Source organism: Stegodyphus dumicola, chromosome 3 (genome assembly GCF_044657685.1).
Source record: "Stegodyphus dumicola isolate Sdum_Otavi_A_Nest chromosome 3, ASM4465768v1".
NCBI classification, from domain to species: domain Eukaryota; kingdom Metazoa; phylum Arthropoda; class Arachnida; order Araneae; family Eresidae; genus Stegodyphus; species Stegodyphus dumicola.
The window spans coordinates 252,585,880-252,600,887 of record NC_140770.1 but is presented as its reverse complement, the minus strand read 5'-3'; the positions used below and the strand labels follow the sequence as shown (position 1 = coordinate 252,600,887).

The 15,008-nt window shown below is 35.7% G+C and overlaps 1 protein-coding gene across 3 annotated transcripts in view; it reads right to left on the bottom strand.

Moving 5' to 3' along the window:
- The window catches only part of LOC118181206 (LIM domain-binding protein 2-like), a 190,862-nt gene that overhangs the window by 40,169 nt on the left and 135,685 nt on the right, over positions 1-15,008 (bottom strand). For all 3 annotated transcript variants that reach the window (XM_085814052.1, XM_035350283.2, XM_035350284.2), the window contains exons 3-4: positions 7,017-7,092; positions 1,755-1,857 (exon numbers count right to left, since the gene is read on the bottom strand). In XM_085814052.1, the coding sequence (XP_085670178.1) occupies positions 1,755-1,857; positions 7,017-7,092 (179 nt within the window). The remainder of the gene's footprint in view (positions 1-1,754; positions 1,858-7,016; positions 7,093-15,008) is intronic.

The following is a 15,008-nucleotide window of genomic DNA, read 5'->3' as shown; positions in this document are numbered from 1 at the left end:
TTTTCTGCTGTTTCTTGAAACTATGGTGATCAATTACCTGATACTAAGACATCACTAACTTCTCTTCCTTGAATTGATATTTTCAGCAAGCTCTTAAAGCCTACTCTTATACTTGCAATATTAATTCTCTTAATCTTTTAATATTCCCTCTAACATAAAAAAAATTCTTAGTATATGAATTTTGATTTGCTGTACTGTGTAGTGATAAATGCTGCCAAATGCACTGGTCAACAAGTACCACAATTTGTTTCTCAGTATATTTTATATTGAATAATGCCCATAAAGAAGAGAATAAAGAGACTGTAATTACGGGGGTTGGAACTTTAATAGTGGCAACACAACTGAAAAAACGCTACGCAACAAAACCAATGAATATCGCGTTTACCACACGTGAACTACATACCTACCTTACTTCTCAGCAAAAAGACTCGTTCTGCCTACGTCACACGCATGCGGAGTGACGCGAAGAATGGATCCTTATATTAGCTCACGGTCTAAAGTAAGTGTTGTCAGGATGTTTTCAAAACAAGAATAACGATGTTGGATAAAAATTGAATGTGCCAGAGATCGTAAAGCACGACAGTGTCATAAAAGGCTTCAAGAGGCTTGCAGGGAATCTGCATTGCCTTACAGAGCCGTAGCAAGATGGGTGAAAGCATTCAATGAAGGACGCCAAAACGTGGCAGATATGCTGCGGCCAGGTTGTCCGAGTGTCAGCAATGCAGACGTGCAAGCTGTTGCCACACTAATGGACAGTGATCACCGGCAAACGATTCGTCGGCTAGCCAAACAAACAGGATTAGCGCATACGACTGTGCTGCACATTCTGAACGCCTGTCCATGAGAAAAATTGCTTCACGATGGATTCCACATCAATTGACGGAAGTGCAGAAATGGCTATGATACGATGCTGCCCGAACCCACCTGGAGCGCTATGAGCGCGAAGGAGATGCTTTTTTACGCCGTATCATTACGCTGGATGAGACTTGGGCCCGATCGTACCAGCTAGAACTGAAACGCCATCAAACAAATGTCGTCATCATGGATCACCACGACGTTCGAAATTTCGTCAGAACCCCAGCAAAGTGAAAGTTATGGTGATTCTCGTGTACGACTGTGATGGTGTCATCCTAACGCATACCGTTCCCCCACAGCAGACCGTCACTGCGCAGTATTACTGGTCATTTTTGGAGCACAATCTCCGACCCGCTTTGAGACAAAACGGCGACACTTTCTGCAGAACGTTCCTCTCATTTTGCATGACAATGCTCGGCTGCATGCAGCGCAAGCTGTGACTGATTTGTTCAAGCGATGGGGCTGGGAAGTGCTTTACCATCCACCAGACTCCCCAGATCTAAGCCCTTGTGACTATGACTTCAATTTCTAAGATGAAGGAACCACTTCGTGGCACTTGCTTCCAAACTGTTCCCGAGATTCTTGCGGCAGTAGACCGGTCCATTCAAACTATCAAATAAACAAGCGCTGCTACAAGTATTCTGCGACTTCCACATCATTGGAAATGGGTTATACACAATGCTGGCGACTATATTGAAGGACTGTAAAACATGGTGATATGAATCACTTTTGTATTCCTTGTAAATAAATAGTTGCCACTATTGAAGTTCCAACCCTTGTAGTATCTTCTGTTCTCAAAATTAGCTGAAAATTTAATAATAAATAATTTTAAAAAGAAAGGAAATGATCACAAAGAAAGACATTATAATTTAAAAATTAATTTATAGAAAATAACCTACTGTATCGCTTTGGGCCATCTTCAAGACAAAATGTTAAGGTTAAAGTGGCATCGTCTTCAAAGAATTCTGTAGCAAACGCATCCCACCATAAATTATCACTATCCTGTATACAAAGTAAATTTTACATTTAAAAAGAGAATTTTATAAAATATTTCATTTATTTTAAAAAATATAATAGTAGCATAAAACATAGTTAAATATCTTGGCTGCATTTTGGCATTAGTAACCTGCAAAGTCACTTTAATCGTCTTAACTCACATACACTTCTTACATATTGATACACAAAGAAATAAATACATTCTTGCAAATAGTATATTTTATACAAATATATATAAACAATTACAGTAAATATAAACATAGCAGAATGTTACAACTGCAATCACATAACTTTTCCAAAATAATTTATCGCATTTTACAGTCAAAAGTCATTAATTCGGACACCCATAATTCGGAATGATCTATAATCCGGACCTCAAAGCTAAAAACTTTCTGCGCATGCTCCGCGTTGACACATGCGCGTAAGACCTCTTACGTGCATTTGCGTGTGCGCAAGCGCAGAATACGTTTTCACGTGCGCGTTTTATGTATAACGGACGGTGTAAGCTAAAATTATATAATTATCTATTTCAGTTAATGTTGATGATTGCGTTGTTCCTTAATTTTCAAATTGGATCCGGCTTATTATTTTTTGCAGACTGTAAGAGCAATACTAAAAAAGTAAACTTGAACTTTCGATTATGTCAAATAGAATTTTTGATACTGGAGCTCCCAAAGGATCGTACAAAACGAAAGTATGTTTCGATGTCCATCAAACAAGAAGTGGAATTGCTGCAAAAAATGGATAAAGACATGAAGAATGTGACAGAGAGGTTAGTGAAAACGAAAAAATTTCGATTGACAAGTTAGTCGGTATTCTCGGCACAGCAATTAACGGGACTTGAACAGCGGAACTTTGTAAGTGAACAAAAAATTATGTCTGTTTATAGAATTAAAGAGAAAGTATTATCACATAAAACGAAACAACTTACATTGAAAGAAATGTTCAATAAAGTAAACAAATAAATATTAAGCTTTTTTTTTTGTAAATTTTGATACCCTTTAGATTATAATTGTTCCTTATTTCATAAATTACGGTTTCATATTTTTAATTTTAGAATTTCTGCATGCCATCCTACGTGATTTAAACTGATGATCTATAATCCGGAAAAATCGATAATCCTGAATCGCCGAAGTCCCGACGAGTCCGGATTAACGACTTTTGACTGTACTTATTTTCATTCAATGTTTTAAATGAAGAAAAAATTTTGCTGCCTTTTCAATCCCTTCAATCAAAAATTTTTCAAAAAGGGTTCCACTAAAAAAAATCAAATACAGATTGTAATTTTTCAATATAATGGTCACCAAAGCAGCTTCCGTGCATTTTTTTTTTTTTACTAATTCCAATGTCTGTTTTCTTTTCAAGGCTTCGATGCTAGAGTTCAATAATAAAATATATGCTAAAAAATATGCTGATGCTGTTCTACTGCTGGATGCATGCTATGAAAAATATACAAGGATACTACTGGAAAATATGCTCATGTTGGTGCTTACTCATAAATTTTATATATGCTTTTTGAGCTTGTTTTCAGGATCTCTCCAAACCTTAACAGCTTCAATAATGCTGCAAATTTACTTTCGAATTTTATCCAAAGCAAGTGAAATTACTTTCACTGACTGCCATGTCTTTGACTGAATATTCTTGTTTGTTGCATCTCAATTCTGTTCCAAAATTTACATCAAAACTGCCCAGTTCTTTATACAACTTTCAAGGAATTACAGCTTACTTCAGATGGTATATTAAAGCCAAGTCATTAAATTTGGCCTGAACAAGCTGGCTATTCCTAAAATATTTCATAATGTCTATAACATGCTCAATAATATTGGATATATTTAAATTTTTGACCAATAAATTACATATATGCACTGAACAAACATAAGATACTAAGTAAAAATGGCTCCTAATTATTTTCACAATAATGCCACTTACTGTATTACTGATTATAAAATTTTAAATAAAAGAGAATTTTGAGAATAAAATTGAATTCCAAAACATAATGAGACAAATGGGAACACCATTCAGTGAATTGGCTACGAGACTCCATGCTCATCAAACCTAACACTCACAAATTACCAACTATTCCATTTATCTGGACAACCTCCATGGGAAATCATGAGGACAATGAGGTAGACCTGTGGCATGCACTCCATGGACTTCTTTGCTTCCAACAATTGCCATTGTGAAGGTATTGTGTAGCTGCACGTATGTTATCAAAGAATGCTAGATGTGATGGAAATTACATCGAGACCTAATGATGATTCCAATATGCTACACTGCTTATTTTAGGGCACAGCACACTCATGCAAGTCAGCTGGGACTGCTTCATGTGTTTCATTCTGCACCTGTGCACCCTAGCACAGATACCACACCTTTATGCAAGTCACCACTATTCGAAAAGACTATCATCTTCATAATGCATGAACTAAAAATCAGTTTCCAATTACCAACTAATTAATTAAGCAGAGGATGAAAAAAATCTTTGACATCTTTAGGAAAAATCGGGCTTTTGCATCAAGATGCCCGCATCCTTGTGAGAAATACTGAATAGTTATAAAGTTGGCTGCACTTTTCAGAAAAATGGTAGATTCTGATAAAATGTGCCCATACTTTTATGAAAAACATCAGAATGGCATAACATGGTAAAAATATATTTCAGAGTGTCCCTAGGCGATTGGCCACTAAAGCACAATTTCAAGATGGCCGCTACACAAACCAAAATAACAAATCAAAGAATTGCCCAAACTCGGTGTCTATGTACACATCAATCTTTTTTCACTTAGAAAAATCGCACAAACTCGTCACTGCACACTCCCTAGATTACATACACATAGACCTTTCTCACTTAAAAAAAAAAAAAAAAAAAAAAAAAAAAAAAAAAAATCAGGAGAATGATGATGTCATAAAATGTTAAAACAAAGTTACTCGTCACCAAAACTGAACAAAATCTGTAGCCAATCGGAACTCAATAAGCTGCAAGTAAAATCACACGATAAAATAACATAAGAAAGGAAATACATGTAAGCACTACAAAAAGGAAATAATTGACTTACCATATTTAGAAATTTCTGTTTCTTCAATCTGTGGCACACAAAATTCCTTAACAGCATCCAAAAACTTTCTAAAATGATCTGAACTAGAATACGCATACTGCCATCACCAAATAAATTCACAAAAATAAGAGTCAAAATATCCAATCCGAAGTGTCCGACTGTTGGTGGCATTTTTTGCATGAATCTTTCTTACAACATACCCATTCAAAGCCAAAGCCATCTAAATCATCTTTACGTTCGACCATATGCATTTCCTTTATACAAGCAGGACACTTATAATGACTACTAAGCAGGACACTATAATGACCACTCTTTTTTTCTTAACACCTTTCTACATTTTCTTTTTAGTTAAATATTTGCAATACTGACAGAGAAATGGCTCATTTGGCTTCGTATTCCTAATTCTTCACCTTTCTTTTGCATTTACTTCCTTCTCTTGCATACATACTGACTGTATTTTCTTTGGCACCATTATGCCAATCTAGCATTTAAAATTCAGGCAGCTTTATAACAATCAGCACTTTTCATACGGATGTACGAATATGCAAAGTGCTGTTTTTCAAAAAGGTATCAAAGATTTACTTTATCCCTTGCTTAATAATTATAGTGGAACTTCAACATACGACCACCTCTATATACGAGATACGAGGAAAGTATGAATGAAAATTTTGTCTCTAAATATGAGCACTGACTCGAGTAACAAGCAACGAGCCAGGTTGCTGGTATGCGTGGTGCCATTTCCGCATCCCATCCGGCTCGACTCGGGGGAATCCCCATGTCGGATCACTCAGTGTTCTTGGATCTAAGTGTTTGTGTGCTTGTGAGTTAATTGTTTATTACATTTAACGTGAAAATTATGGGGGAAAAATACTGAACTGCGTAAAGATTAAAAATTAGTGGTAAATCATGATACAGTTTGAAAAATAACAAAAGAGCCTGGAAACACTAGAAAACAGAAAAATTAATGGGAAGAGAAATGATCCTATTTCTCTTACTAAGAGTAAATTCTTTTTATGCTTGAAATCGAAGCATACTTTTTAGCCAAAAGAAAATTAGATGGGTTACTTAAATTAGTATATTGAAGATATAAAAAACTGAATATTTAAGATTCTGTATAATTCATTTTATTACTCTACAATCTGTACTCATTCCAGATTTAACAACAAATATGTCAATTAAATTTTTGCATTTGTTTCATTCTTTATGTATATAGCAGTTTTTCATTAAAAAAAATAAGGTTTAATATTAATGAATTATCCAAATCCCTTCCAAGAAACATTACCCTAATAACTAACTGCTTTGGTTGATGAAAACAGTAGCAATTTTATTCCAATATGGCATTTTTCATAAAAATGTTGAAAGATTTATAACAGTTTAGCAATTCGTGCAGACCTTCTTAAGCTAATTCCCCATTTTAAATAAGCTGTAAGACTTACTTCATGCCCTAGTTAACAAATTATTAAGTGAAACCAAAACTGGACTTCCACAGGGATGCCTAAAATAGGAGTGTGCCATCCTTATGGAGACATTTTTGCAAGCTAGAAACTGGATGTTCAGTTTGTACATGCTCCCTTATAAAAGTTTCTGTCTTTTCAAACAGCAACTGACTTACATAAGGGTACTCTCCAGTTTGAGCATTTTCTCTTATGCCATGATATCCTTATGAAGGTTTGCCTTTTCAAACATTCTCAAATTGCGAAGCACCCTTATGCCTTATATGTTCCTAATTATCATAAACAGCTAGTTTTGATGTTTACCTCGCATTTATCAATTTCTACTCTATGTCTTAAAAAAGTACGTTACCTTCTGATCTAAATACTCACGTTAAAAGTTTGAGGAAAACGGTTTACATAACATCTAATATTAGTACGGATACAACGCAAATATTTCCATTAACATATAGAATTACAATGAATTTTTAACAAAATACTTCTAACAATTTTAATAGGTAAAATACCTATCCTTCTATCTTAACATACATAACTACTTCGAAATAAAAAAATAAAAAAAAAAAAAAAAAATGATAAAATTGTACTGGAAAAAATATTTATTCACTGCAACCAGTAATTCAATTATAAAACACTAGAATTACAAAATAATACTCAATAAACTTACTTCAGTTCTCTGCTGAAGGCGCTTGTTCATTTCATAAATCCTGTAATCCGGTTGCCCGAAGTACGGCGTATGTCTCCTGAAATACGACGAAAAGGGTGATGAGTAAAAAGGGTCATTTGTTGGCCCACCGGGGATTCCTACCCCGTGATTAAACATAGGCTTCATTAATGGTCAAGTTGTCGTCATCCCCATATTAAAATGTCTTATTTAAATAACACACCAACAGGTGTAGAATCCATGAATTTCCACGCGCACGTCTTTTTCAAAACTTTCCACGTGCGTTTCGTACTTCCCAACACTATTACAACTGCAACAAAAACAACGACAAGCATTCCATCTCCGTTACAAGTTCTTACATGATAGTGGGGATGAATTAAACCTTTCAACTCGGAAAGACAAGTCACAGATACGAACTCACTAAATAACTAACACTTGATATAATTTCAAATACGGCGTCCACTGCAGCATATCTAAGTACAAGGAGATGAACTGACGTTACTGGACTTGGCCAACAAGCAACCATAGCTGCCACTATCCTCTCCCCTCCCCCTCCGACGGGATACCCAACACGGCTCTTCCCCTCCTCTCTCTCCCCCTCGATCGCGTGCATACATTCATACATCCACTCATCCACAAGGGAAGGAGAATCGCCGGGGCCTCCGCTTCGGGCGCTGGAGGTGGATTGGTGTACTGGTATGACCTTGCATAGCGCGTGGGCCCAACCACTGGTAATAGCGCGGGTGGGTATTGATGTTATTGTCAAAAGAGAATGGTTGACTAGCGTTATTGAGTGCAATGAGAAGTCTTAGATCAAGACTAGGGAACGTTACTTTCAACCTTACGCATTTACGTGATTGTCCTTCTTTTATAACTTATCGATTGCTAATTACCGTATAGGTGCGATTATACAACATTACAAAAAAAAAAAAAAAAAAAAAAAAAAAAAAAGGCTGCTGGAAAACGGTGATGCCCCAAATGGCCTTTTTCCAAAATCACCCTTTATGAGAGTATTCCCGATTTAGGTCAAACTGGAAACAACTTTTGATCATCATTCTCATATTAGGCTTCTTTTTCCACCCCTCTCGTATAAACGCTAAAGAGAGCGAGTTCTTTCACCGAATTATAGCTCATTTGAAAATTGCACTTTTTTGCGGTTTAATATACAGTAGTCATTTTTTTTTTTTTTTTTTTTTTTCCCATTGCAATGTGCATTGAGAAATGTATCTGTTTGGAATTCTTTTTAAAGTGGTCTGTTTGCATAAACAGATGCATGAGCATTCCTTGATTTTCCAAAAATTCAATGTGAATATCAGCCAGCTTTCCTTAGGATTAGTTTATTTGGATTAAAGGAAAAGTGCGTGAAGGCTGCTTAGAAAGAGGATGTTTTCGTGGGAGACTTTTTTAAGGAAAATTGATTCGTATTCACATTATACATAGAGAAAAACCGCAAAAGCTCCCATGCAGCCAACCCATTCGCCAGGATATGAAAAGGCTTCCATAAAGGCATCCCTGCTGAAATATAGAGCCTTTGAATATTTTATCATAACAATTAAAATTAATATAAAATAAAAGGGTTATACGTTTCGGAAGACTAATGTTCTCACTTACTCAAATGAAAAAAGTATTATTACACTTGAGGGAAAAGACCATGTTAGTCTTATCGACTGGTTTGGAATACATCCTTTTTATGTCTAAAAAATGCAGTATATTTTACTATTTGAAATTAACACAGAACAAAAGAAATCGTTTCCATCATAGGTCAATATCGTGATAAATATTTCTAAACATAAAAAGTACGTATCTAGATTGGCTAATCGCACGCTTTAAAAGCCTTTTATTGACAATCGTATTTTGAAAATAAGAATATTGTTATAAGATGTAAATCAATACATTTAATTTCAAAGTAACCAATAGGTAACAATGTGCGGCTAAGATTTGTCCGAGTGGGTTTTTGTCCTTATTCTGGTCTCTCCACTTGAATCCACATAAACCTACTAGTCGGAAATATAAGTTTGATGCTGTTTGGCGTCTGTTGTCCTGTAACGGATAAAATTCAATAAAAGTCTGAATTTTGGCAATCGCTGCTACTTACAACGTAATGCGTTCGTCGGAAATATTTAGTATTCAGCTTTCATTTAGTCGTTTCGTAGAGTTGGGGGGGGGGAGAGGAAGCAGGAGAAGTGAAAAATGTGCATTCCTCGCCGGGATTCGAACCTCGGATCTCGTCGGCTATACTTCCAATTATACCATGAAGGCATGCGAAAAGGAGGGAGAAAATAGTACCTTATGTTAAAGAGACATTAGGTTATTTCGAAGCAGGAGACGTGAAACATGAGCTATGCCCTCGCCGGAACTCGAACCTCGGACCTCTCGAATACGCGCCGAGTATGCTGGCTGAAAGTATCCCAAGAAGGCGGAAGAAATACTTTATAATATAATCCCCCCCTTTTTAAAAGCGACTGAGGATGGGGATGAGGTGGCCCAACCGCCGGGTTCGAATCCCGGAGAAGGCATGGATGTTCCCAAATGTGTTCCAACGCTATACATTTGGGAACATTAAGTGTCGGTGCGACATGACGGCAATCTAAATATGCGGCGAGCCGAAAGTCCTCTTGTGTGGCTTGGTGGAAGGGGAGAAGGGTGAGAGACCCTGGAACCCGTCCCCGGGGAGCTCTCCATCGAAATTGGGGGCGGAACTGAGCTATTGCCAACGGCAGGCGTAATCTAGCGCTCCTTGCCACGAGGATTTCATGGCCTTGGGCTCAATACGTCAGACCAAGTGAGCATGAGCAACAAACATTTCTCTTAAAGAGATTAAATCATAATAATACATAACTGCGATAATATTTAGTGGCAACAATTTGAAAAGTGAAACGGACGTTTATAGTGAATCGACGCAACATGCCGTTTTCAGACTAATAGCCTTCCTGAGCCAACGCCCCTTTGAACTGAAAAAATTTGTTTTTTAAATTTAGAATTAAATTTTGTAGTATAAAACAGAAAAAAATAGCGTTTGTAATAAAATTTTTCAGTCACTATATCACAACAAATTAGCATTTGGAACTAGAATCTTTCGGAGGAGGACGCGTTTGACTCTGATTAAAAAAAATCTGATGTGTACACCACATGACTTCCTTGTACGGAATATTAAATTATACGCATTTTTTCTTGCATTTTATTTAAACTTATTAGATTGAATTAAACCTACTTCGCCGACAGCGCATAAACCACAATAGAATAAATGCATTCTTTAAAATTCACTTTGTTTATCATAGCGACACTCTGGCGCTAGGTTTACTTAACAGTATTATATTTCATTCATATTATAATTCAGAATGCACGAAATGTATATCATTTAAAGAATTATCTAATCGTTGCCACATGTTCTATTCAAATACTATAATAAAGCTAGAACTATGTATAAAAGAAATTAAGCAAACAAAACAAAACAGAAACAGTTTTTCACAGACGATTGAGTATTTCTCATTTAATTAATTCAGTTCTCACTTCGCGAGAAGGCAAAAATACATAAAAACTCAAAATATCTATATTCAAAATTACGAAGTAAATCTCAAACGCTTATTTCCTCGAAAAAATTCCAAAAATAATTTAACATTATTTAATTGGCAATAATAAATGAATGCGTTATCTTTGTTGTTGCGAAGCTAAGTTTCTCTAGATTGGCAACAAATCCACTAGTCTCCTGCTTTAAATGTAAACATCAATGGCCGCCATTAAAAACAGGCTTGGCGGCAATTAAACAAGTTTAAAATTGCTGATAATTCTAAAATAGTGCACACGGATTTACTACAGGCATAAAATCCTTAACCGGAAGGTAAAAACAACATAATTCAATCATTTTTAAAGCAAAAAATGTACAATTTACAAACATATAAGAGTAAAGAAACTGAGATTACCGAGCCGGGTAGTAGAGTGGATTATATATATAAATATATTTATATACGTTTGGTGCTGCCGATTGCAACCAAAATACGAGGTGCACATCTACATGTTATAGCAGTCCTATATACAAAATTTCAACGTTCTGAGGCTACTTGTTTTTGAGTTATGCGAGATACGTACGTACGCACGAACGTACGTACATACGTTCGTACAGACGCCACGAAAAATTCTCTTCAGAATTAATTTTAAAGCAGTTTTATAATTTTTTTGAAGGAAAAGAGTATTTTATTCTGTCCTTACGTACAGATATCACGCAAAAACATCGTTAAATTGCATTCGATAGCGGTCAAAATGGATATTTTCGTTGAAATATGCTGCCTGAAACTTTTCGCGATTACAATACTTCCTTTTTACTTCGTACAAGGAAGTAAAAAAAAAAAAAAAAAAAAAAAAAAAAAGCCTTTAAAATTTATTCCTTTAATAAAAAAATAAAAATAAAATTAAAAAAAAAAAAAAAAAAAAAACGCTGGTGTCTGGAATTTATTAAAAATAAAACAGCAAAAAATTAATAGAGTTCGTAATAAAATTTTCCAGTCATTATAAAAGAAAAATATTAGCATTTGTAATTAGAACCTTTCAGGGGGAATTCGCGTTTGATATTAAACTCTGATAAAAAAAAATTGGCGTTTGGAATTTATTCCCTTAAAAAAACACTGGCGTCTGTAAATTATTCAAAATAAAACAACAAAAATTAGTATTTAAACTCATTTCATAAACGGCAGGATTAATTTTAAAATGTCATTTTTTGTTTTCCATTTCTTTTCAGATATTAATAATTAATTGCATTCAGCATGCTATAAGAAACTACTTCACACAGGTACGATTATGGAAGTTTGGTTGTTGCTGTCTTGTCCATGTAATTGCATGGTTGCAGAGCCTCAAGGAGAACGCAAGTTTAGTTTTACAGTTATTTCTTGTGCTACATTTACAAACATAACAGGATTAGAAAGCTGGTTTGCAGCTTCGTATGCTATATAAATCGTGAGCAATATGTAAAATTTAGAAGGCCTTGCTAGAAAGTGGAAAACAGCTGCAGAACTATTCCCTTCCCAAATGTTTAATAATGAATATATGAAAGAATTAATAAAATTCAAATTTTATTATTATCAGCATTCGTCAGTCTGAAATACCTTCAGTGTTACTGTCACTGATAATCTTTTTTTTTTTTTTTTTTTTTTTTTTATGATTCTGAAACTATAATGTAAAAAGGTTATTAATTTTCGCAGGAGTCGATTCAGCAGCGAAATGCTTTTAGTTCTTCCGAGTTCTGTTCTCGTCGACTGAGCCAGCTGACTAGATGAAGTTTTGGTGATACATCTCTTTATAGATTAGGCAAAAACGCCTCATATCTGCGAAACAAGCAGCCGCCGAGCTGTAAGTCGCTGAACACTGGTAGTTCGACCTGGGTTCAAAACCCGGCAGACGGGCTGGCTGCCCGTACAGTTTCGTAGTTTTCGAGTTGTGTAATGTAGATACGAACTACTTTTCTTTACAGAGTCCTTAATGAAGTCATCTCTTTCCATAAGCAGATAGGCCTCGCGTGCTTTGTCGTAAACAACGAAAAAGAAAAAGGAATCTACGAAATTAGGCGGACTACTTATTATCCAACCAGGACAGACGTGACCATGATTACAAACATGCATACACAATTTGAACCATTTATTTACGAAATAAGCTGAATTGATATGATTTGCGAGGTAAGTATAACAGCTGAGTTTCCAAGGCATATGCTACCGACGTGATTTCCTACCTAGCAACCATATACGAGTCGAGTATAATAAGCCATTTTCCATTAGAAAATTCTCTACACAGCCATTCATTGTCATACACAGAATGATATCAATGCAAATCTGCATATTGATCAATATATTCATGCACTGATATCGAGCTACTTTTAACATCTGAATGCAGCATCTCAATGTATTGTATTAATTCTTAACTGTATTAGTTCCACTTCCAATTAACATTAACTTTATTAAAAAAAAAAAAAAAGAGCTTGTAGAACCATCAGGTTATATCGATGAAGACGACGTGAGAAAAGTGCATTGCCCTCGCAGCTATTTTAACTCCGGACCTCCCGACTACGTGTCGGACATGCTACCAGTTACCCCATGAAAGCACGCGGAAAGGAGGGAGAAAATACTTAAAGAGTTTTTGTTGTAAATTTACTTTCAAGACTGAATTTGATCAGTTATCCATGCACGATTCACGCATATTATATATAAATTAGCGCTGCGGCCAAAACAGAATTTATAAGTTCTACTTACACATCTGAAAAGAAAATGCATAAAAGCATTTCAATATGAATGGAATTAATTCATTCTATCCAAGCAACAACCAATTCGTTAAATACCTTTTTTGTTGCCAAATCAGGAAACAAAGAATTTTGACACTTCAGGTTAATACGTATAACGTCATGATTTAAATTTAATGCAATATAAACATTTTTTCTCAATATCAGTAAAAGAATTAACGTTCAGAGTCGTAGCTAGAGTTTTCAGCGCCCAGGGACAACTGAAGATTTCGCGCCCCCTACTGCTTGCCAAGGATAGAAAACATTTAATTCTAAAATGTCGTAACATCAGTTTGGCGCCCCTTGGATCCTGTGCCTGGGGAGAGATACCCCCTTGCCCTCCTCTAGCTACGCCCCTGTTAACGTTGCAATAACATACCTTGTCAATTATCCTAATCTGAAACAAAAAAGTTGCCAACAACAGCTATTTATTTAAAATGCTGTCATTAACGAAAAATTTTCGACATATAATGACTTCACGTGCAATCGCGTGCTTCCTTCAACGTCAGATTACGACCTAATATATTTAATGTCTGGCAATGCTATTTTTATTTCATATTTTTCAAAACTTCCAAATTGTTTATTAACAAACTCTACGATTTGAAAGCGAGCAGTGGCAACACTTTTCGAAATAAGACAGATTTTTATCTGCAGCGCGCGAGACAGTTGCCAGTCGGAGAAATGAGAGCGAAAATTAGCGTTTTCAGAGTTGTTAATTAATATCTCGGCTTATTAAATTCGTTCGAAAGATGAGAATAGTCGAAATAGCTTCCCACGAATTTTTCGAATCCGGGGATACCTCTCTCGAAACTCAACTCCCCGCCATTCCAGAGGAGATGATATCACAAACAAACAAGCAGAAGCGAACATATTTTAATAATAGAGAATAAAAGAACGAACTTCCTTTATTTCCTAACAATCAATATTCAGTCATCATTATTCCTAATTTGTTGCAATTAAAGGTAGTTCATTAGAGTGGGCTACAGATAGCTTGAAATATGGTAAAGCACACAAGGACTTGCAATTTGTTGCAATGAAAGGGATGTCTTCGTAGAGGCCTCTTTAAAGGTGCCCACCAGCGGCCGAGCGGTAAAGACGCTGAACACTGTTACTTCGATCCGAGGTTCGAATCCTGCGAACGGGCTGGCTGCATGGGCGTTTTCGTAGTTTTCCCCACGTGAAATGTGTATACGAGCCAGCTTCCCTTAGAAAGTCCTCCCACGAAGGCATCCCTCCCTTTAGGCAAATAGCCTTCGTGTGCTTTGCCATAATTAAATAATCCAATCCACTCCTTTTTAAGGAAAATTGGATAGTATTCACGTTACACATGGAAATTCATGAAAATTTCCGTGCAATCAAACAATTCGCCGTGTCGAACTAGCAGTATTCAGGGATCTTACTGTTGTTTGGGATCATTAGAATGAAAGCGATATATTTTTTTATGTTATTTGTTGTCAAACTTTTATACTGTCTTTCTGCAAAGCTTCGTTTCTTTCCACTTCATACAAAATCACGTATTAGTAGAAAGAAACATTATATTGTACATACCCTAACACATAATTACATTATACATACACTAAAGCTCTCGTATATTATGTATCATATATGATATAAATTATGCATTAAGCATGCGTTACACAGTACATCATACCTAATGCTTTGTTTTTATGCAAAATGGCGCTATTAAAGAAGCGGTGAACGGAAGACTTTGTTTGTGGTCTTTCCGAAGAAAATTA